Source organism: Miniopterus natalensis, chromosome 12 (assembly GCF_054644295.1).
Source record: "Miniopterus natalensis isolate mMinNat1 chromosome 12, mMinNat1.hap1, whole genome shotgun sequence".
In the NCBI taxonomy this organism is placed as follows: domain Eukaryota; kingdom Metazoa; phylum Chordata; class Mammalia; order Chiroptera; family Miniopteridae; genus Miniopterus; species Miniopterus natalensis.
The window spans coordinates 24,736,795-24,761,265 of NC_142092.1; the positions used below are offsets into that span (position 1 = coordinate 24,736,795).

General features: G+C 35.6%; 1 protein-coding gene across 1 annotated transcript; it reads right to left on the minus strand.

Moving 5' to 3' along the window:
• Positions 1-3,665: 3,665 nt before the first annotated feature.
• Positions 3,666-21,666, minus strand: TYRP1 (tyrosinase related protein 1). Its single transcript, XM_016223673.2, has 8 exons — positions 21,615-21,666; positions 20,733-21,184; positions 19,288-19,610; positions 16,641-16,845; positions 12,912-13,079; positions 10,049-10,228; positions 4,793-4,939; positions 3,666-3,946 (listed from the first exon to the last, which is right to left on the minus strand). Exons 2-8 carry the CDS (start codon positions 21,112-21,114, stop codon positions 3,741-3,743), a joined length of 1,611 nt encoding a protein of 536 aa, XP_016079159.2. The 5' UTR covers positions 21,115-21,184; positions 21,615-21,666; the 3' UTR covers positions 3,666-3,740.
• Positions 21,667-24,471: the final 2,805 nt, after the last annotated feature.

Genomic DNA, 24,471 nt, shown 5'->3' on the forward strand with positions numbered 1-24,471 from the left:
AAACTTTCTGGCTTGTGAGAAAATAATAAATCTCCAATAGAGTGCATTGGTTTTGTCATTCATTTTCATTTGATCCGAAGCTCTGTAAAGCCAGGAGCACTGTGAAACTTGTTTATCCTTGTAGCATTGTATCAGGTCTTCTTAACCTCAGCCTTATTGACATTTGGGTTGGATGATTTTTTATGCGGGGTAGGGGTGGACTGTTTAGTGCATTGTAAGATCTTTAGTAGAATCCCTGGCCTGTACCTGCTAGATGCCAGTAGCAGCTCCACCTTCAAAATTCTCCTGGGGTAAAATTGTCCTCCAATTGAGAACCACTGTGTTAGATGATAGGGTTCAGCGCTCAAGATACGGTCATCAATAGATATTGACTATATTAACAAAAATTAGTTGGAAGTGAGGATTGAAAGAGATGGTAGAAGTCAAAGGTGACTTCCAGGTTTCTCTCTTGGTCTAGTAATGGTATCATTGTATCACTTGAAAGATGAAGAGCACATTCTAATTTATCAACATTCCCCTTAAATGGTGGCCTTAAAGTTGAGTGAATATTTCACATGTGACTTGAACACTGCAGATTTCTGTTTCTGTATTAATGAAACACAATATATTAGCATTTGCATAGTGTATCCCCCCTTTATCAACTGCATAGCATTTCCCCCCATTATTGGTCTCATTGCACTATTGGCTTATATTGAACTTGAAATCTACTGAAATCTCCTGGTTATTTTGTAAAGAATCCTGCTAATTCCTGTTTTCCTCTACCCTTTAATTTTGCAGTTGTAATTTGGAAGGGCCAGTTTTTGCCTTTTTCCTTTTAAACTTCATCTCTTTCATATCAGGCTCTTAAAATTTTTTTTTAAATTTTGGGGTATGGGTTTTTTTCCTATTTCATATTCGTTTGCTCTATCCAATTTGATATTCCATTGTTTGGTTGCTTGATAAAAAATTGGACTCAGAAATGGCAAAGGACAACATATTTGATATTATTGGATACTCATGGAGTTCAGAACATATGTCTCATAACCAAACCTTAGAACAGCTATTTTGATAACCCAGATCTTCTTTTCCTGCATTCAGTGTTAAAGATTACATGGAACTGTAAATGAGCACTATCTCTGAAATCTGCTTCTAGGAATGAGGACAGAGTATAACTTCAGAGGGACACAAAAGTAATAGCTTTTAATACTTGATTGCACAGGACGGTGTAGTCAGACATTTTTACTCACTGTTTAGATTATTAAGCTTAGCTCAGTTTTAGGCATTGCCATGCAGTGGGTGCTTATGCAATAGGAAAGAATGGATTTAAGTGGTACGGAATATGCTTTCCAATTAGTACTTAATAACTTCACTTACAGTGTTTTAAAAGAGAACTGGAGGGCTGAGAACAGTGGGAAATATCCAAGATTGCACATGAGTATTATTTGCAATGAATAATTTAGCAAATTATGGGTAAAAAGTAATGGGCACCTGATCAAGATCTTACAGAACTGTAAAATAAACAGAAAGAAGGCCTTGAATGAAAGAAAAATAAAGCAGCACACTTAGGGAAAAATTATCAAAACTGTATTTATAAGATAATGGGTGTAGCTCTCTCTTTGGTTAGGATTTCTTAGAATTAATGTTTATGTTTGAGACAGGTCCTCCTCTCAGGAGCCATTCAATATTAAGTAGTCTTTTAACCTCTACTCTAACAATTAATCAACATTATTTACAGATACCACCACCACCATTTTCTTTATAAAACACACTTTAATTGTGACTCGCCCTTATTCCCTCTTATCTATAAAATAAATTCTAAATTTCTTAGAATTGCATATAAGGCACACATTTTATTCCTAATTTATCTTTCTACTCTCCTCCATGAAAACTGTGCTCTAAACACACTGACCTAGTTTATATTTTTCAGTGATCTATGCTCTTTTATACTTCTGTGACTTTGCTGATGCTGTAACTCTTACTTGGAATATCCTTCTCTAATCTTGTATTTGGTAAATCCATTGGCATTCATTGAGGTCCAAGTCAAATGTGACCTTCTCAATTTTATGTTTATGACTTTCCTTTCCCCAAATCAACATGACCTTGAACTATATTTGAAACCTAGTCTGTGCTTAATGAATGTTTATGAAATGGGTAATCAGCAAATTACTACAAATCACTCCAAAAATATAAAATGGGGGACTTAGTTTCATTGATGTTTATATAAAAAAATCTTAACATTATACAATAATTTATCTGAAAAACTATGAGTATGTAAATCAAAATGTATTCCAAGAAGATAAATTTAGTAATGCTATTTGAAAGTTAAAAATATGCTATTCCTTTATGCATCCTATTTTATTAACATATTTTGTCTATGTTGTATGCATAACTTTTGATTGCTTACTGTAGGGAAAATGAGTAACCAATCAGGTATACGTAACTTTAACCTTACTTTGCTTATTGAATTGGGAATATCAGGGTAGGCATTTTCTATAGTGTATTACTATTATTATTATTATTTTACCAATTTTAATTAACATATTTGTTCATTGTGACCAGCCTATAGAGTTCTTCATTGGGAATATTGTTTCAGTAGCAGAAGGTCAAAGAGAAAAAATATTTTATGATGGAAGATAGAAAGAAAAAGAATGACGTTCTTGCAGAATTGCATAAAAAAGAGGACCAGTGAAATAATATTTTAATATTTTATTTGAAAAGACATAAAAGTCTGATAAGTGATAAGAGAATGCTATTTGAATCAGACACAGTTAACTGAATGCCATTGGAAGAGCACTGTGATGCACGTTCTTCACTTGTATGCCTTCCTGTGGCTCTCTGAGATGATAGAAGAGGGACTGAGCGGTGAAATGTATGGATGGGTAGTTTCTTTTTCAGCACATTAAGAGGTAGGAGAACACAGAGGCAGACAGGCAGTATCAGTTATCTCTTAAACAAAGTGAAGCTTTTCTTTCTCTAAAGTGTGACAAAGATTGTGATTTTGTTGTGACCTTGAACCTTAGACTAAATAATATATGCTAATGCCCGAAGAGGAAGACCAGTTTGAAGAAGTTAATTGGGATCCCATTTATAATTCCATACAAATTATTATTTTTAATTATGCTTTTATTGATTTTAGAGAGAGAGGAAGGAAGAGTGAGAGAGAGAGAAACATCGATGTGAGAGAGAAACATCGCTTGCTTGCCTCCCACATGCATCTTGACTGTGACTGAACACGCAACCTGGGCATGTGCCACGACTGGGAATCTAACCGGCGAACTTTTGGTGCATGGGACAATGCTCAACTAACTGAGCCACACCAGCCAGGGCCCACATAAATTATTTTAACTAATAAATGTGACTTTCTTTATATCTGTTGGTCAATGTCAATGAATGGAAATGTATTTACATTTTAACATTGTAGAAATGTCTACTCGTGTATTTTAATCAAGGATTTTCTATCAATCATGATTTTTCTTTACACATAAACAAAACAAAAGCAGCTTATTTACATTGTCATATAGTTGACCTTTAAAACATGCCAAAAATCTTGACACTTTCTGCTTAAATACCATGGAGTTGGTGCAGCCTACCATTTAAAATAAAGCTGGAAAATAGAGCCTACTTAAAAGGTGCTGACTCTTCTCTGCTCTGGAAAGTAACATCTAAAATAACAGAGTGAAAGAAAATACAGTTAGTAACTTAATCTATTATTTTTCAACCATGGGTTTTGTAATACGTATAAGAGAATATGCCTTTTATAGTTAGACCACAGATTGATTCGGATTCGGGAGTTTTTCATATTCTTCGGCATAGTGTCGATACTGGTCAGTGAGGAGAGGCTGATTGGCTTCATCCACATTGTTTCTGGCTCGAATCAGACAAGAAGCACCCACAAAAATGACTGCAACCAGTAATAAAGCTGCAATCACTGCTATGGTAATAATCTCAGAAATACGAAAACTCCGACCTATATGAAAAATAAAACCAGAGCAAAAAATAAATCTTATAATAGTTGCCATCAAAAATTGGATACCCTAAAATTAGGCACGTTACAGAAAACCTCATACTGAATTTTTATTGGCCACATTGCCTATCATAGAGCTGGTCATCTTGACGGTACTTCCTAATTTGTCATAATGAGTAGACTCTATTGGGATAGTTATTATTTTCATTCTAAATGTGAAGAAATGATGGCTCAGAGTCTAATCCACTTGCCCAAGGTCATTTGGTTAGTAGGTAGTAGAACTGGTTTTGGAGCCCGGGTCTTTCAGAATCTAAATCCTGTGTTCTTCCACTCACTATACCCTACTGCCTTTCTTGAGAAAGAAATTTAAAATTAGACAAGAAAGTTTTGAATTTCAAAATCTCAGAAAAAAACAGCTCAGAGTATCTCATGCCATTTTTAATTAATTTTTTTTTAGGATAGGTAAACAGAGGCACATTATATTGTAAAAAAATTAGGGACCTAACCTCGAAACTAAGTTTTTCTACTTAATAAAAATGTGATCTTTGACAGCTACCTTCCCTAAACCTTGTCTTCCTTATTTGTAAAATCAGGATTATAATTCTTATCACAGAGGGATGTAAGGATTAAATGAGATAATGTGCTGTATAATCAGCTCAATACCAGGTCAGAGTGGGCTGGCAACAGATGTTAAATTCACTCTCTTTATCCCTAAATAAAAATCTGAATCAAAGTTTCTAAGTGCAAGTGGAAAAGGTAAGCCTCAGAAATACTGTGATTACTTTACTTTAAAGGTAACAAATGTGCTTTTGGAAATTTCCACAGTGAAAATATGTTTTCAATACTCACTTGGCCATTGAACTTCATAAGTATATCCCAGGTTGTCTGGAGCAGTAACAAACATTTCTGTATTGGTAACTGGAGGCCAGAATGGCACCATATTATATTGTCTATTATGTCCAATAGGGGCGTTTTCCAATGGAAATGTGGATATATCTAAAATATGCCAAAACACCTTGTTAATATTAATATATTGTTATGTTCTGAAGGTATCCTGAAATATTCAAGGATAACATTAAACACACTAAAGACATTCTTTCATATTCTACACTGAATAAAGACATAAGTTTTACTACAGCAGGACAGGGAATTGCATAAGAAAGATTTCAAATGCTTTGAGTACAGCACTAACATATTATCCAAGAGAAAAAGAAGGTTCAAAAGCAGGAATGTTTTAGTATTTTGAAATCTTTGATGATCATTAATTGTTTTATTTTTAAATAAACAAGCTAATTTGAATAAAATGCATTAAACTTATTTTTCAAAGCTAAAGAAAAGATGGACCTTTAGTTTGCTGTAGCATCATCTGTAATTTAAATCTGAGAGATAATTTCTAATGGAGGTTTTTTCTTGACTGTGAATATTTCTCTTTAGTATTTTTCAATTTGCCTGTTTACTTTTAGAGAAATAAATATTAACTTGTTCCTCAGGTTTTACTCTGTTAGCAAAAAACACTCAAAATATTGAGTCAGGATTCTGGAATCCTGTTTGCTTCCTGCTACCTCTCTTCTTTCTAGAGCAGTCTCTCCTGATCCATGGTTTTGCCATCCATGGTTTCAGTTACCCACAGTCAACTGTGGTTTAAAATATTAAATGGAAAATTCCAGAAATAAAAATTTATAAGTTTTCAATTGTGCTCAGGTCTGAGTAGCATGATGAAATCTTTTACCCTCCTGCTCTGTCCTGCCCACGAAGTGAATCCTCTCTTTGTCTAGCGTGTCCACTTGGTATATGCTACCTGTCACTGGTCACTTAGCAGCCTCTCAGTTGTCAGATCCACGTTGTGGTATTGCAGTAGTTGTGTTCAGGTAAACCGTATTTTACTTAGTAAATGCTCCCAAGGCATTCATATAACTTTTATTAAAGTATATTGTTATAATTGTTCTATATTACTTTTAGTGATTATTGTGAATCTTACTGTGTGTAATTTATAAGTTAAACTTTATCATAGGTATGTACCTATAGGAAAAAAATACGGTACATGCAGTTATAGGGTGCAATACTATCCATGGTTTCAGGCATCTACTGGGGGTCTTGGAACATATACCCTGTAGATAAGGGGGGTATTCTATTTAAATACAACTCACAGGTATTTGTATTATTAGTCATTAGTGAGTTTTTGTCATTAGGGATAAAAGTACTGAAATAACCTTTGTGGCAAAAATTGTTCTTTGTTGTTGTTGTTTTATATGTTGGTACAGTTAAATAACAAGTGGAACGTTACAAAACCAGAGTTGGAAGTGGGCTTGGGCATTACAATAGTGGAAATATATTTAGAAGAGCTAATGAAGTATTAGATTTCGTTTGTAAGAAGTGTATTACCTGGCCAGTCAGTTTGTTCCCATGAAGCACAGGCGAATATTTTAGAATCTAGTTTGAAGATCATTTGATTATAGAAATGGCAGGTAGTGTTTATAGTTTTTGTCACTTTAAATTTACTATGTATTAATGCTAATTAAGTATTTATCTATTAACATCTGTTGAGCTCCTGATCTAGTCATGGGGCTATGGCATTGAAAAAAACAGACAAAATTCCTGTCCTCAAGGATCTCACATTTTGGTGTATTACTGTTCATTATTTATTGAAGTTAGATGTTAAAGATAATAACTTGGTTTTTTAAACTTCCCATTTCACCTTTACTAAATCCTGACTTCATCCGCCTCAACCCAGTTTAGCATCAGCTATGTGATGAAGTTATATCCATTAAAATGAATGGAGGAATAATAGGAAAAATAACAAACAATAGCAATTGGATTATAATGAAACCTTTCTATGCAAGACCCTTGGATGGCTCCCCATCTCTCTTAGTGTTAAATGCAATGTGTTACCCTCTGACCTATTACCTCCCTCCATTCTCTCCCCTCTTCACACTGCTTCAGCCTTAGTGGGTTCCTTTGTTCCTTTGTCTTGGGAGGGCTTTCCATATATTCACAGAGTACTCCCTATCCTCTTTCCTGATTTTATTTGTCTGCAAAGCCTTTACATCACCTAACATGCTATTTATTTCTTTACATATATTTATTGTCATTTCTGCCAACATAGTAAAGTTCCAGGACAAAATATTTCTGTGTGTTTTGTATGCTACTGTGTTTCCAATATCTAGAATACTGGCTAGGAAATAGTAGGCACTCAACATTTTAAAAATAAATTTACTGAGGCATAACTATCAAATAAAATTCTATATATTTAACATGTATATCATGATGCTTTATGATTTGCCAACTGGCATATGAAAAGATGCTCAACACCACTAATTATTAGAAAATGCTGATCAGAACCACAATGAGTTATCACCTCAAAACTATTAGGAAGGCTATTATCAAAAAGATGAAAGATAATTGTTGGTGAGGGTACTGAGAAAAGGGAAGCATTGTACACTCTTGATGGGAATGTAAACTGGTACAGTCATTATGGAAAACACTATGGAGTTTCCTCAAAAAATTAAAAATAGAGCTGCCATATGACCCAGCAATTCCACTTCTAGATGTATAGCCAAAGGAAATGAAATCAGTATCTCAGAGAGACACTGCACCCCCATGCTCACTGAAGCACTATTCACAATAGCCAAGATAGGGAATAAAATATTTGTTAAAAAATTTATGCCAGGTGGAGGGGATCAAGGGGGAGGGAAAGGGGGTCATCTGTAATACTTTCAACAATGAAGATAAATTAAAAATATATAATATAATAAAAAAATAAAATCACAACTGCTTAAATTAAAAAAAAAAATTAAGTGTGTGTACGTGATTACTTCATTTCTCTTGGGGTTTAATAAGTAAAGTAGTGATTGATCTGGGAAGTGAACAAACTTCTTCTGAAAAATGCACTGAACTTCCAGGCTACTATATTTAAAACTTAATTCACATGACTCTCAATTGAACAGAAATGGAACTGGATTAAATGTGTACATGGACACGTAATGCAGTGTTTATAAATTAACATTATGTTAAATAGAGTTTAGATACTCTATCCAAACTCTTTTGTCTAATCAGAGGATTCTGTAACATGCATTACAAGGCGAATGACTGTAATTTCCTCCGCCTGTAAAATGTAATTCTTATTCTATTCTGAGCCTAATGCTCCAATTCTATGATTTCTGAAGCATATTCTATGTCTGTAAAAACCTTTGGATACATTTTGAAAAATAATTCCATTTTTCACTCGTAGACTTATTTTCAAAAAAGACTTCGGCTATATGGGTGTTTTAAAAATTCCTCCGATCTTTTTTCTTTTCTTTCTAACATAGTAGTTCTATGACTTTTTTTTTTGAGTTTAGCTTCAGTGCAATTTGTGAGTGTTTACATTGCCTTGTCCTCTGAGGTTATGTCCACATTTTATTGGAAATATGCTGCAAGTCAGTTCTCTATTTTTAATATATGATACTTCTCCCTTCACATGTGATGGCAGCTTTGTACAAACCGAGGGAGCAAAAAGTAAAATAACTAAGAAACAGAGGTATTTTTTTTTTTTGGTTCATCAATGACCCTTAGGTAGATCTGGATAACTTTTAACAAATTGAATTGTATGTGAAATATTATGTTTTTAATTAAGATATGTAAGGCAAAGGAATGCATGTTTTCAGAGTTGAGAGAAGGCTCCACGTAAGAGACTTGCCAGTTCATTCAGGATTCTCCATTTCTCCTGGAGGCTGGCCTCCATGGCATTGTGTATTGCTGCATAGCTGCAGCTTGTACATTGCTGTTTAGATCCCAAAGTATATGTTTAACAAACTTTGTTTAGTTCATTCCTAAATGTATTCCGGTTTACTTGTTATTATTAGAATAAAAGTAATCTAGCTAAATATATGTAAAGTGATCATTATGAATGAAAAAGAGAGGGATGTTGTTTTTATAATAAATATATACTTTTGAAAAATTGTTAAAGATGAGTGGCTGAAATATTGCTAGAGAATTAGGAGTGGGCAATATGATCATAAATGGTTAGGGGAGCATTGTGAAAATCTAGAATAATACTACACTGAGACTGCATCTGAAGGGTTGTTAATTTCATGTTTTGCTTTAAGGAAACAAACACTATAACTTATAAATAATACATAATACTTTATGGTTATATGTATGTATGTAAATACACATGAAAAATGAGGTGGAATACCAGTCAGTGAATTCATAGCAGATTGACAAGTGAACAAATATGTATATGTAAGTTATTTGTTTATTAAATGATTTTCTGATGGAACAAACTATTTTGACCAACTCATCAATTAATGGTCTTAATCAGGTTGAATTAGGGCTTCTAGTGTACACACACAAATACACACACACACACAGGAAAATAAGAGACTGGCTAAATTGGATAGGTAAATGAATATTTAATCTCAAATAGTCTGTTTGTGATGTGCATGATGAAATAAAGGCACAGAAGCCAAAATTTAGAACATTTTTAAAATATAAAAATTTATGATGTTTTAACAAGAGGAAAATATTCTTTGTTTTTTAAAAGTAATGTGAAGAATTTTAAAAAGAAAAGCAATGCAAGCCTCTCAGCTGAGTAGAAGCAAATGATATTTTAAAAAATACATTAAAATGAACTTATAAGAGATTTTTTTCCTATGGTGTGATATAAAAACCAACATTAACTTTTCAAGTTGAGCAAAATTTCCATTTGTGGCAGTTCATACAGTAATAAAATCGAAACTGCAGATTATGAGTATTATATTTTTTATCTTTTGAGGTATCAAAGAAGAGCTCTGTAAGGACTTCCCATTTATATTAAAAAGCAATGAGAACGTTCATTGGAAGATATGAGGATGAAAACTTTGGGAACCAGTAAAAATGAGAAGGGATTACCTGCTTAGTCCTATTGAATGCTAATAAATATCATCTTAAAATAACAATTCAGAGAGACTTCTTATCTGCATTTTCCAAGTGGTTGGAGTATTTGCAAATGGCTAGATATCACAGCTATTTCATCCGTATTTTGAAATGTAGCTTATGTGTGTCAGGTGCTTAGCCTGGAGTGATAACTATGCCATCCGAACAATCTTTTTCTGCTGAGCCTGCAAAGAGCATGTAAAAGTGTCTCACCAGCATTGTATCTCCTCAGCCATTCGTCAAAGATGGCATCGGTGTAAGTATGCAGGAGGATGAATACAGGGTCATTTGGAGACAGATGGGTTTGTCCCCCTGTTCCATTCAGGAACAGATGAGCCAAATTGTGAAGGCTTCGAACAGCAGGGTCATACCTTCCTGTGGGATCGCTGTAACCTAGATAGCAAAATAGAACCAGAACAGTAAAAATCACTACACATTTTACTTGTCCAGTCAACAGCAGTGATTATACTGAAGAACAATTTTTCCTAAGCTTGTCTGGACAATTTTTACCTTTATCCCATATCCGTATAATAGCATTGTTTCTCTCTACCTATGGTTAGCAACCGTGGTTTGCTATACCCAGAGCTAGGTTAGCTTTAAGCTTCTAGCATGGCATTCTATATGTAGCCCCCAGGTTAAAAATAATGACCTGCAAAGGACACTAGTCGAAATGTATAGAATGCTCTATTTCAACAAGGCAAACATTGTTCTATAGGAGAGTGGAAATCTCCAGCTTCTGCTAAAAAGTGCTGACATGATTGGGAGACTAATCTGATTGTCCTGGAACTTAAATTGCCAGATGTTACTTTAGTTTCCTCTATTTTCCCTTTGAATGACTGTCAGCATATTTATTTTGGGAAAGTTATTTTTGTGGAGAAGTTACAATTTCTCAGAGCTTTCTTAACACCTCTGTACTAGTTTTAAACATCTGAAAAGTCTGCTGTCAAAACATTTAGAGAACTTTTGATAATGATCTTTATTCCATATACATATTTCCATATCATATATATTTCACCTATATATCCATATTATATGCAATATACATATATAGTTCCATATTTTATATAATATACATATATAGTTCATATTATATATTTATTTCCCATATATATTCCTATATTATATGTATCATGTATATGTATATATATTAGAGAGAAGATGAGAATAGATCACACACAAAAATAGAGTGCCTGTGATGTGGGATGGAGTTATATGTGTGTTTGCTTGGCTTGAAGGATCAGAGTTAGGAGAGCAGCGAAAGGTTATATACAGGGCATCTGCCCAAAATGTATACACACTGCCCGGCTGGGCGTGGCTCAGCAGTTGAATGTTGACCTAGGATCCAGGAAATGGTGGTTTGATTCCTGGTCCGGGCACAGGCCTGGATTTCAGGCGGGCTCGATCCTGGGTCGGGGGTGTGCAGGAGGTGGCCGATCAATGACGACTCTCTCATCATTGCTGTTTCTATCTCTCTCCTTCTCTCTCTCTCTCTCCCCCTCTCTCTGAAATCAATAAAGACATATTTTAAAAAAATGTATACACACTTTGAATGATTATAAATTCAGTGTTAATATACAGTTCATTTTCAAAATTGAGTTATCAGCTCTTAAAGTGTGTATATATGTTTTTGGGGGGCACCCTATATTATAAAACAAAATTAGAATTTCAGATACATTGACTTACTTGTGTAATTACATGCATTTATTTATTCACTTTCATACATCTGTTCCATTATTGCCTTATTTTAAAAAGTTTGAAGATTGCCTGTACTGTATATGGCATGTGGCTAGGTGCTAGTCTTTTTATGCATTCTGTCAAGAAATCAGTGTATTTTGTATTCAATTTGGCATCAATAAGATGTAATCTGCACATTGTTTTAGAAATCGGTACTTATAACCTTGGTTTATATGTACAAGTGTAGTCAAAATATAGTGATTATTTATCAAATTATCTCAAAATTACTGATTCGTATATAGCTATTAAAATTAGCATAAAGAGAACAGAATGGAATATAATTTTAATAATAAAAGGGAAGAGAATTGAAAATAATGATCAGATTTATACATCAAATATCTTAAATTATGGGGACAGAGATCAATTCCCATTTGTGTGTGTGTGGGGGGGTCTAACAAGTGCGATGCTATATTTAAAGTAAAATTTGACAATTTACAAGTTTATGATAAAGTTAAAAGTTTTTCTGTTCTTTTAAAACTTTAAATACAGAGTTTGGCAAAAGTAGGTCTATAGTTTTTCACATGGAACATAATACAATAAAGAATAATATAAAAATAAACTCTGTTTCACCTACTCACAACTGTAAACCTACTTTTGCTCCACCCTGTGTGTATCTAGCATGATTTAGAGATTTCAAAATTTATTGCATAAAGGAACATTTGGATTTGAATCTGTGCTGTTACTAACTAGCTGAATATGTTGGGAAATTAATTTCACTTATTTGGACTTCAGTTTGCTCAGCTTTAAAATACTTTGAATTAAATAAGGAAAACAAAACTAAATACCACTAGATGCTAGAATGAATTCTTATAGACCTTAAAGAGAGTTACAGGATAACATAGACCTAAATAAACATGTGCCCAAACCGGGCTTTATTGAATGTCAATGAATTGCTCAGAGTTTTTAATTAAGAAAAAAATTTAATGAGCTTTGAAAGTGTTCAGTATTATTTGCCTATACTAGAATTTGATATAGTTATTCACATATTGGCCAGTCACCTACCAGAAATTTGAGTTTAAATACTTTTAAAGTATTTAGGAGATTGGTGAATAATTTCCAAGAGCTTCTCTTATGATTGAGAGAGTTTCATGGGCCCTGGCCAGGTGGCTCAGTTGGTTGGAGCATTGTCTTGTACACCAAAGGCTGTAGGTTTGAATACTGGTCAGGGCAAACAAATGCTTTTCTGAGCAGAGAATTGTGACTGCTCATAATAGGCAGCACAGTTCAGGTAAACTCACTGGGTCCATATGGCATTTAAAGATTTTTCAGAGAGACCTGAGTTTGAGTACCTCAGTTTACTGTGGCAACTGAACAAGTCAATGCACCAATTTAGTTTACTTGCCTTCCACTGTGTTTCGGAAACTGTTTGTAGAATTGGAATAAAAAGGAGGTGTGTCAAATAAACCGACTTCCAAGCACTGAGTGATATCCTGTGGCTTAGGAAGACGTTGCACCATTGGTCTAGCCACATTTCCTGCTGGATTCCTCCTAATTGGCCCGCCTTCAGTGCCTGGGGGAAGACAGGGCATGCAAACATGTATAGAATGTTTAGAGATCTTATCATTGCTCTTTAAAATGTTATATATAACATGGACACCGAATAATAGGTTCTTCTTGGTAGAAGAGAAAATTAAAAAAAAATGCTTTTTAGTGGCATTAAAGTGAGAAAAATCTAAGTTATTATGTTAACTTCTCTGAGAAGAGTAAATAAGTGATACATAAAATCATCTGAAAGAAGAATTGATCACAATAACAGAGAGAGATCCTCATATTTGTTAAATCAATATATGCTTGTTTCATGAGAAGGTATTAAAATGAACATTCCATGGAAAGTTGAATTTTGCCAAAATCTCATAAACCTAAATTCCATACTGAAATATGTATTTTGTTTATATATGGAGTTTTGTACTTGAATGCTCTCTGTTTCAAGCCATCAGAGAATTAAAGAAAAAACAATCTTCAATTTCAGTCAACACGTTTTTCAGTGAGTTATGTCAGAAATAAAGTTTTTGAAGGGCAGTAAGACTAACAGGTGAACAGAACTGTGATACTAGGGATCATATTATAGATGCCTCTTAAGGGAGGGAGGGAGATGTCTTTCCCAGTTGGGTGGATCCAGAAAGGGCCCTGAAGGACTGAAAATTTCCATATGTGAAATAGGAGATCTTTTAGGCAGAGATAATAACGAGATGATAAGCTTTCTTCTATGTTTCTTCCATTAGAGCAAGAACTGTCTGTTCTTGCTCCCCAGTATATCTCCCGTTTTGATGCAGTACCTGGCATATAATAATTGCTAAATAATTTTTGGTACCTGTTGCTATATGGGATAGATCATGTTGGCTGTAAAAGAGGGCCTTTTTGGGGATAGCTTGCCTGGGGTATGTGGCAATGTAAGAAAGCATTGGATGATGGGAAGTATGGGAAGCTAGACCAGAACCATAATGTGAAGAAATTGAAAAGCAAGATGAGAAAGTTATATTTAATTCAGGAAGTGGGGAGAAGCCTTAGGTAGGTGGGAAGAGAGGAGTTTGGTTAGGAGCATTTTGCATTAGTCTCAGTGGTCTCCAAAGAGGAGTGTTTGTGCCTTAGAGGGGACACACAGAATAATTCACTGGGTGAGAGAGATAATATTTCAACATATACTCATTTTCACTTTACCTCATTCATAAAATCCTATTTGTATGCTTTATAATTAACATAATGATTAGTACCTGGTGAATTAGCATAACTAACTTTGTATAATATAAAAATAAAACACATGCTATAGTGAGACTGGAAAGTGCATGTGCATTTTTTAGGTATACATTATCATTAAAACGTTCAGATTGTCCTAGCTAAACATCAATTCAAGCCGATATTTTGGAGTTTACTGTTCAGAGAGCTAGTGATACATCCTAAGAAAAAAGTATTAACAACATGGGTTTCAAAAATATTATATCTGAATTTGCCCTCATGGAGTTTCATAGTGCAGAATTTTAATAATAAAGAAACTAGTTAAACCAATTTAATTTTAACCTAGTGATTTTAAAATCTGTTTGTACATGGACAACTTTTACCATTGCACCTATTTTTTATTTTAAAATTAAAAAATTAATTAGAGTTGACAATATTACACTACTTTCAGGTGTACAGCGAAGTGGTTAGACATTTATATAACTTACTAGGTGATGTCCCATTAAGTCTAGTACCACCTGGCCCCATACATAATTACAAAATTAATGACTATATTTCCTATACTGTACTTTACATCCCCTTTCCATCACAACGATTAACATCCTATGGATTGGAGTCTTGTAGAATTTCCATGCAAGAATGAATGAAAACTTCTGAGTTCTGAAGAAGAAAATAGATTTGAGAAGTATTGTGAAGAAAGAACCATGTTTTTCATCTGATAAATCAAAGACTGTACTTTAGTGGCTGGAAGAATGTTAGGGGTCAGTAATTCACTCTTTTAATTTACATGCCAAGTTTGGGGCATTAATGGAATGTTGCAGAGATACTATGCACCAAGCATATGAAAACAGGTGTGGAAAGTCTAAGGACTACTCGATGTGAAGATGTACATGTATGGGTGTCCTGTAAGAGATGAGGGAAACCACAGGAATGGAAATTTCATTCAGAAAAAAAGTAGAAGGAGAAAAGAATTACTGCAAGGAATAAATAAGATGCAGTATCATATTAAAGCATTTGACACCATACCAGATACAACATGTTTAATAAAATGTTAGTGTCCCACCCCCCACTGGCCTAATAAATAAAATGTTTAGTATTTATATCTTGAACTAAGGCGACAGGTAATCTTAAAATTTGTTTCAATCTTAAAATTCAGTTTTTCATGAAACTGTGTTAGAGTTGTGTTATATTAAAGGGCAAGAAAAACTGTGGTAAAAAATCTCCCCCTATGCTATAATTTGATTTACTCATTTAAGTAGTGCTCTATTTTGTTATTCAGTCAACAGGGTGATCAGAAAATGTCTGGAAAGCTCCTAGGCCAGAATATAATAGCCTGGTCAGAAAGAGATGAATGTTTTGGCATCTAAAGAGTTCTTAATCCTCAATTTCATTTCCCTAACACAAGGTGCAACCACTTATTAAGCATGCCAAACAAACAAACATTTATTCTAATGTTAAACTTTTATGGAAGAAAATTTCATACATATCACTTCTCTTATTCCCAAACACAGCTAAATAATCTAATGGTGAAAACCCATCTAATTCCTGTGTTCCGTTTTAGAATAGTCTCTCTTTAAATTTAGAAAATAATTTAATAATTGATGCTTTATAGAATATATGCAGAATAAATGTTATGAATATAATAATAGAATACATTCTCATAATTCTAGTTTTTACATGGAAGAACAAAATTTCAAAATAGCCAGACATGCCTAAAGAGGAAAAGCAAGATGGGACAGGGAGACTCGAATAGCTAAGAAGTTGTGTTAGCACAGGGACAGATAAGATAATCCAGGGAAGAGCATAGGAAGCTCAGGGGCAGATCTACATATACCAGAAACGACCTATGGCAGAGGTGGCATTTAGACCCCTGGAAGAAGGGTGCTAGCACACCTGTCTAAGCAGTCTCTACATCATCTTTTGATTTTTAACTCTCTGACCGGATTAACATCATAATAACATAATAATATAATTATTATAAATATATTATTATTACTTTATTCCTTGGGCACTTCCAAATCTTTCTGCATACTTCATATTTTCTAGGGACACATTTTCTGTGAAATTCCAACACAAGATACATGATCACTAAGCAGTGCTGAGTGTACAGATAGGATTAATTTATACAATAAGACCTTTCCAAAATAAGAATGTGAGCATCCACTTACCACATTGCTCAAGAAAAGCAATGTAAAAATATACAGGCACTCTGTTTCCCTTGGCACACCTTATAGATGGCTTTGAATATCTTAGTTGTTTCATGAATATGTATACATTGATTCTCTGTAATAAAGGTAGATTTTAGTCTGAAGTCCTTAGTAGAATGAAGGGCCTTCAGACGGCACATTTATTCTCTCTACTAGGAAATTCTGAATCCCAGAGGTCATTTGGAACTTACTGTTACAAAGGGTTCCTAGGGTGTCATAATCTTCCAAGGATTCGCAGACTACTCGCCATTGGGAAAAGACAGAGTTCGGGCTTATAAGATTGGGATCAAAGTTGCTTCTTGATCCCATCAAGTCATCAGTGCAGATATCACAAACATTCTTCCCAGTCGCAAAATTCCAGTAAGGAAGGGAGAACGAGGGATTCTGTAGCATCTCCTAGATCACAGAAACTCTGTTAGCATTCCTGCTTTTGTTTAAAACTCCCTCTTTGCCTGGTTTACTCCCTGGCAGTCCATTTCTGTTAGTTCTTTTCAGCTACTTAAGAACCAGTAAGTGTGTCAGTGGTGTCTGAGGGGCTGGAGGACTTAACTACCTTATTAACAAAGCTTCTAACTTACTACAAGGAGTCACTTTAGGCACTAGAGGCATTTAAACTCAACTCATTATACAGAAGTTCCTGCAAATGAGTTTTTATTAGGGGGCAGGGGAAAGGTCTTCCTTTTCTTTTTTAGACAGGTAATTATATTTCTATTGATTATACCAAACATTATCAATAACTTCTACTCCTTCACATTTCCACCTCCTTCCATTTTCCTGTCTCTAATTCAAGCACTGCTAACTCTTGGTCTGGAGCCAGGTTCAGCCTTGAAACATGCTACGTGGAGCAGTATCTTTTGTTTTATTTCTGTTGTTTAGTTTAACTTGAATGACTTGAGGCATTTAGATTCTGCTTTGGCCACAGGCTACATAGGCTCTTTCACACTTACTTTATCTGCTGGGCACTCAGGATGCTTTACTTAGAGACCTCTGCTTCAGAGTCTAAATTATGAAGACAACCTCCTGCCTGAAACTCATACCTATAGGAAATGCTGAAGGGAAGCAGAATATTTCTTTGTGCATACTGCTCTTTAGAACAGAGACCTAGTTTCCATTTAGAGCGGATCTCAACAAGTTTTAAAATGCTGGACTTAAGATCACATGAGTATTTTTATTGGGTTCCTTGAAACATATATTTATGGTACTTGTTTTTTCTCATTCCTTTTGGTCTTTGGGGAGTTATATTTAGTCTCGGATTTAAGTGCAAGAATTGCCATTGTTTTATTCCACCTTGCGTGCATTTGGCACATTACTGCTTTTTCACTCCAAACCCTTTCTAGGAAGCATTCTCTTGTCTTTGGGGTGTTACAGAGGCCAAGAGCTTTCCAAGGCATCTCCAGTTATTGACCTCCAGGGATTTGCAGTCCTCATTTAGAAGCCATTGTTCTGGTTCACAAATATTAGTGACAGCTTCTGAGGGATTATTAAAAGTCAGTTCGTGGTTCAGCAACTGACATTTGGGAGCCAGAGCATATTCATGTGGCATTTCAACTGTGCGTTATATATAGACTGTAATTTGTTGGATCCCTTGTGCTATTGGGTTTTAAAAATGTAGGTAGTCCTAGAGGTTGAAGTTTACACAGGCAAAATCTGCCCTTTCATTTTGGTGTGCTCATGGGAAAATGACTTGAAGGCATGAAGATCTGGAGTCGATTACACATGACAGATTTATCTACACATAATCTACTAAGTGTCTTACTTGTAATCAGAGCTATAACATATGAAGTGCAGAGTACCAAGTGAATTCATTTAATCATCCTCAAACTGCATATGAATAGACTACTTTCATACAAATATCTTATTCTGTACTTTAGTGCATTCATTTTCTCTCTTTTAACCATTTATTTTCTTGGAATAGAATAATGCTGGGTACAAACATACTACAAATTGATACATGAACACCTCTCCTGCCTTCAGATGTTTTTCGGTTAATTTTTAGATTTTAATTTGGGGGGAGGGATTCTTTGCTGTTATTTCACATGAAAAACTGGTTTAATTTGTGGGTGTCCTAGATCTAATAATTTAATTAAGATTTAATAATTTTAAAATTTCATTTTAAAATTACAATACTTTTCTTAAGAAATAGCAATTAGTAAAAGATACAACACAAAAGTTTCTTTGTTAACAGATAATGTTTTGAGCTTATCTGCTTAAAAATAAGCAGGAAATGACTGTGTTTGGGTTGAGCTTCACTTTATGCCCGTGCCTCTTAAGTAAAAATGGTATCTAACTGATGGGATGTTTTTAATAGATGTCTTCTGTAAGCCTCAAAGTAGTAAGGGGCATGGAAAAAAATGGTGTTCAATGGAAATATGACAATATAAGTGGAAAGGAACTGTTTACATCATTTAAACCCTGTACCAATTAGTATTGTCCACTGGTATGTTGAGTTATATATTTGGAACTTGGAAGACTGATGAGTTCATATACTCTTGCTTCATCCAAACCAGTTCAGGGCATTGGTTTACACTGGGGAAGAGACATATCAAATGAGATTCTTTCATTGCAAACTATAGAGTTGTTTTAATTACAGAGCTAAAGAACATAGTTTGCACCCACAAATGTCTCATCTGGCTTCCTCAGCATTGAAATTACCTTCTTTTCACTTCACAAAAGACCAAGCTTCATTAATAAATAAATAAAGAATTAGCACAGGGAGAAACTTAGAATGTCTAAGGCATTGCTTTGTTTTCCCATGTTTGGAACATAGCGAATTAGACGACTTACAAACAAGGCACTTTGTGGGTAAAGGGTCTGTAAATTGAAATGTTTCTTGCATACCTGCATGTCCTCCTCCAACTGCAGTAGGTGATACCTGTGCCAGGTGAGAAAAGCTGGTCCTTCATGGGAGAAATCCACTTCACCAAAGCTTTCCTGTCCTGTGCCAAGGAAAGTCTTTTTGACTGAATAATAGTGTGTCCAAACAAAGTAGTTATAAATTGAAATGTTCTCAAATTGTGGTGTGTTGCCATCTGGCCCCAGTATTTCTTCTGATCTTCTGGTGGCAATGACAAACAGAGGGTGAGTTGTACGCTTTGCCATATCCAGGGCCTGGACAAAGTAGTTCTTTTCTTCTGTACTTAAGTCCAGAATGTTTCTCCTGACTTTAGGGATACAAAATTCAAACATGAAAACCTCTGCCTTGTGGAGATGGGTAGAGAATGAGCATAATAATCTTGTGACACACCATGTTCCATTTACCCGTGATGATAATTTGCATATCTGCTTAAATAATTTTATACCTTTAAAATATCCCTGCTTCCCTCCCCTGCCTCGTCATCCCCTCACCCCCTCCTTCTTTCCCTCGTTCCTTCCCTCCTCCCCTCCCTCAGTCCCCCTCTCCTTCCCTCTCCAACTTAATAGAGGATTTCCATTAGCTTTCTGTAATCTTACTTGTGGACTTTATGATTGTGTTCAATTTATTTCTGCTCCCTATTGTCATGTTTCTTCAAATTTTCTACGTTTTTAATATCATAAATCTTGCAAAAACAAGGTATGTGGTGTAGCATAGCGGCTAACACGAGAGACTCATTCTATGACATATTTCTCTAAGCCTCAGTTTTGCATCTGTAAAGTGTATGTAAAAATATCTTTTTGCAGAGTTGTAAAACTTAAAGGGAATGCACATCAAAAGCAACTAGACCAGAGCCTGGCTCATAATAAAAACTCAGTAAACATTCTCTTCAACCATTGGCCTGCACATAGAAAACAATCAAGTTTTGCTGGCTGTTACTATTTAATGCTTTGCTATTTATTGCTATTTAGGCTGCAGGCTGGGCTCATCATCTAAAATGGCTATATTTGATCATCACAGTGGAAAATTTCTTCCTTGGTTAGCAAGTGGAGTAGAAGAGGCTCATGTACTAGAATTAGACAGATCTCAGCATGAATTCCAGATTTCCCAAGTACCAGCTATGTGGGTTTGTCCTTTCTGGACCACACTTACAATAATGAACATCACTACCTTGAAGAGTTATAGAAAGCATAGTCATAAACATCTAGCACAGTTCCAGGCATACAGTGGTTCAACAAATGTTTTGGAAGGAAATATTAGATGATCTGAGCTTCAAGCTCATTCCTTTAAATTAAATACGTTTCTTAATCTCTGTAAGCCTCTTCCCTCAACAGTGAAGAGAGGATTGAGCTATATGATTTCCAGGTGTTCTTCCAGCTCCAATGATTTGGGTCTCTTGCACGACTATCTATCCATTCATATCCCCACTTACCTATGAGAACCCTCTGGTCACAGGCAGTTCCTCTCCATCCAGGACGGCAAGTCCCACAGTTGTGTCCTGAGAAGTTGCCATTGCAGCGACACGTCCTGTTGAAGAACCGTGTGGGCCAGGCCTCTCGATCATCCCGGCCATCATGCGGGTACTGGGGGCTGTGGGGTCGGGAGTCTGCAGTCACTGCCTCACACCTGCCCCTCCCTGATGAGGAGCCGCAGGGGTCAGTCCCAGGCCCCGACACAGGGGACAGGTCTGGGCAGCACACACCATTTCTCAAAGCCTCAGTGGTGGCACACACTCTTGGAAACTGAGCCCAAGCCTGCTGAATAAAAAGCAGGGGCAAGATGTATCCTAAAGAGAGGAGTTTATGAACTTCCATTCTGCTTGAAGCAAGCCTCTGGTTCTGCAGCCCTTTGTGTAGAGACTGAGGCGCATAGATAAAAATCAAGCTGAAAAGGAGAAGGCAAAATGGAATTATGCAAGGTTGGGGGTTTTTTGTACTGTTATAAATGGCATGAGCCCTTTCCAACCCACCTTCAAAATGCTTTCCAAATCTGTAAAATGACAATTCAAATAATAAAAATAGTAATTTACCTTTACAAATTTGACATTTATAATACCTACATAATTAACCCCCCTATCTTAATCATTTAGTTTTCTTCACTTTAAATTTCTATTTATAAAAAATAGTTATCCTGGATGTCATTTATCAAAAGCAGTCATTAGCAGGTCACCACCATTAATTACATTTAACCATGGGGCTGAAATAAGAATTGGGAGCAGATTTCCAGCAAGTTAATTTTCATTATTTAAAATCCCCCATCCTAATGGAGTTTTGGCAGGAGTCCACCCACTTCCCATGGAGCTTCTCTCCAGTACCTTAAACTCCTGAGGGGATTCTCTGCTGAGCGTCTCTTAGAGCTGAGTGTTTTATATTTGCTAGTCCCCTGATGTCAGAGCTGTTAATTGCTTGTGGGTTTCTGCCTGATAACTAATCACAGATCTGCTCACCCAAAGGGGGCGGGGCAGGTGCTCTCCTCCACCCCTTACTAATCCTCTTTCACTTCAGTGAGTTTTTCTGCCCTTTAAGTGCTTGGTTAGCACATGATTCACTCCCCACTGATTGCCTTGTGATGCTTGAAAGGCCACAGGCACTAATTTGGAAAACTGTAAGTCAGAGAAACTAGAGAGCTCTTGTTTCCATCGCAGAGACTGTAATTCTGACGGGTAGGTATTTGGAGGGTAAAATCAGAATACTTACCCTTTCTCAGTGTTACAAGGTTAGGTGAGGGCTCGTGCCTGTACTTTATGGTAGCTTTTGAGTGTTTCGTCTTGAAAAAAGATGCTGCCATTCTTACAATTTCTGGAGAGAATAATTGTTGTAGAAAAGGCATCAGATGCAATGACACCAAGTCACATGACTTTGGCTCTCCTGGTGCCTACTGGTGTTGACAGTTGGATACCCCAGCTCCCTTTACCTGCACTGTGGTGGTGTCCGTCTCTGTGTCAAAGCACCACAGGCTCACGGCTGTTTCTGTGGTTTAGAAGATGACTGCTAATGGCTTCTTGCCTACATTTTCTTCAAGCAGTCTCAAGCCAGTGGCACTAATTTTAAATTATTTAAAATGCCTTGATAATTTTAATGGCCTTATAGAATCATTAACCAATATCTTAAAGTTTCATATCTACTCAGGGTAAAATTAATTGTAAAAAATAATTCTTATAAAATGACATTTACATAGTCTTTTTGGTTGTTTTGATTTTTTTTTTTTTTTTTAGTCTGATTTCTTGCTGGATCGAAGTAGATCATCATTTTTCTCTCTTGAATAATTTTAGCAGCAATGTACTAAGGTTGGTTTCTTAGTTTTGACAAAGGTACTAAAATCATGTACGTTAACATTGGGAAGTGGGTGAAGAGTGTGTGGAAACTGTATTATCTGTGTAACTTTCCTGTATATCTAAAATTATCCCCAAATTAAATGTTTATAGTAAAAAGCTGTTTTCAAAATTAGGTAAACTATCTATATACATTTATGTGTGTAGACATAAGTAAACTACAATGCGTCATATTATGATGAAACCAGAACATAAACAAAAAGAAAAGTGAGCCTTTGCCCATCACACCTCTTTGTTTCCCACAGCTACCCCAGGACAGTGTGATGCATAAATGACTGATGGGGCATGAATCAATATCAAATCACATCATATTAACTAAGTATAAGAATAAATATGAAATTATGGTCTGATATTTTCTTTCTGGACCCAAATGGATTTGTGTGCCCTCTAGGGGACTGTGGAAAGACCACGTTGGATGTCATTCCTAAGAATGATCTTACTCAGTCACATGGAATTCTTTGTGAGCTGGCGAATCCCATTAATAACGCTAGTAACAGTCTTTCCCTAAGGATCTGACTTATGTATCTTACTTCCTATTACTAAGTCCACTTTGATATCTAGTTGGTCAGTTATAAAACATGTTCCTCAGTCTTTTCCATCTCAGTGAATGAAATTACTGTTTATCCCATTGCTTAGGGAAAAGATACACCCTCCTGCAAAAGCCACATATTCCTCTTTGTCTCACACAGACTGCATTCATCAGTTGGTCTGACAGTCTAGCTTTGAGCATCGCTGTCTCTCACCTGGCCTGTGACAACCTGGTTCATCCCCTCACTTCCCTTGCTTGACCACACAGGGGTTTATCCCCAAAAGAAGATGCTATTCTCCATTCAGCAGCCTGAGAGAGATTTTGATCACTGATACCTGGGTATCACTGCTCTCAGCAAGACCCTCCAATTGTTTCTGAACACACCTAGAATAAATCCAAGTGCTCATAGAAGCCTACATAACCCGGCCCCTCCCATCTCTGACAGCCTCCTACCATCCTCCCACTGTCCTCCCCGCTACTCCTTGGTTTAATAGCAAGCGTATCACAGCCTCTGTGCCTTACTTATATTTACTGTACCCTTATATTTACTGTTTTATGACTTATTCTGTCACTTCATTCAGGTCTCTGTTCCAATGTTACCTCTTCAGAGAGGCCTTGCCTAATTGCCCCACCCAAAATAGACCTCTCCATCCCTAATATCATCAGTTCATTACTTTCTTTTTTAAGACTCAGTCTTTTTCATAATACTAAACACTGCCTGAAATTTTTATTACTTATTCATTTTTCACTTCCTTATTGTTTGTCTCACTTATCAGAAGAAAAACTTTTGTCATTTTTTTTCAGAACTGACCTAAGCTATCTCTAGAGAGCCACATAGCTATTTTTTAAATTTAGCTAGGTGTAGACACCTGATTTATAATTTATTCCCAGTCTAATGGTAATCAGTACTCTCAGGGAAGGGAATAGATGTAAACTACCTCCAGTATTTTCATTAGCTACTATTAATGAGCATCTATTATTTCTCTAAATACTATACATACATTAACTATCATTCTTTCCAAATATTATTAAAACATTAGTTTTATTCCTATTTTTCAGATGAGAAAACAGAGGTTTATGGAGTTTAAAACCTTTTTAAAATCATGCAGTTTATAATTAGAAATTTCAGGTTTTGAAGCCAACTTACTTTGTTCCAGAATGTTTGTGGTTTGCAAGTACTGCTCACATTCTAAAAGAAGAAGGCTGGGGAATGGAGAGACGACTGTATTTTAAGTCACGAAATACACCAGCTTTGACTCAGTGAGCAACTGCCTTTGTTTCTTGAGTCTCAGCTCCTCATCTGAATAATTA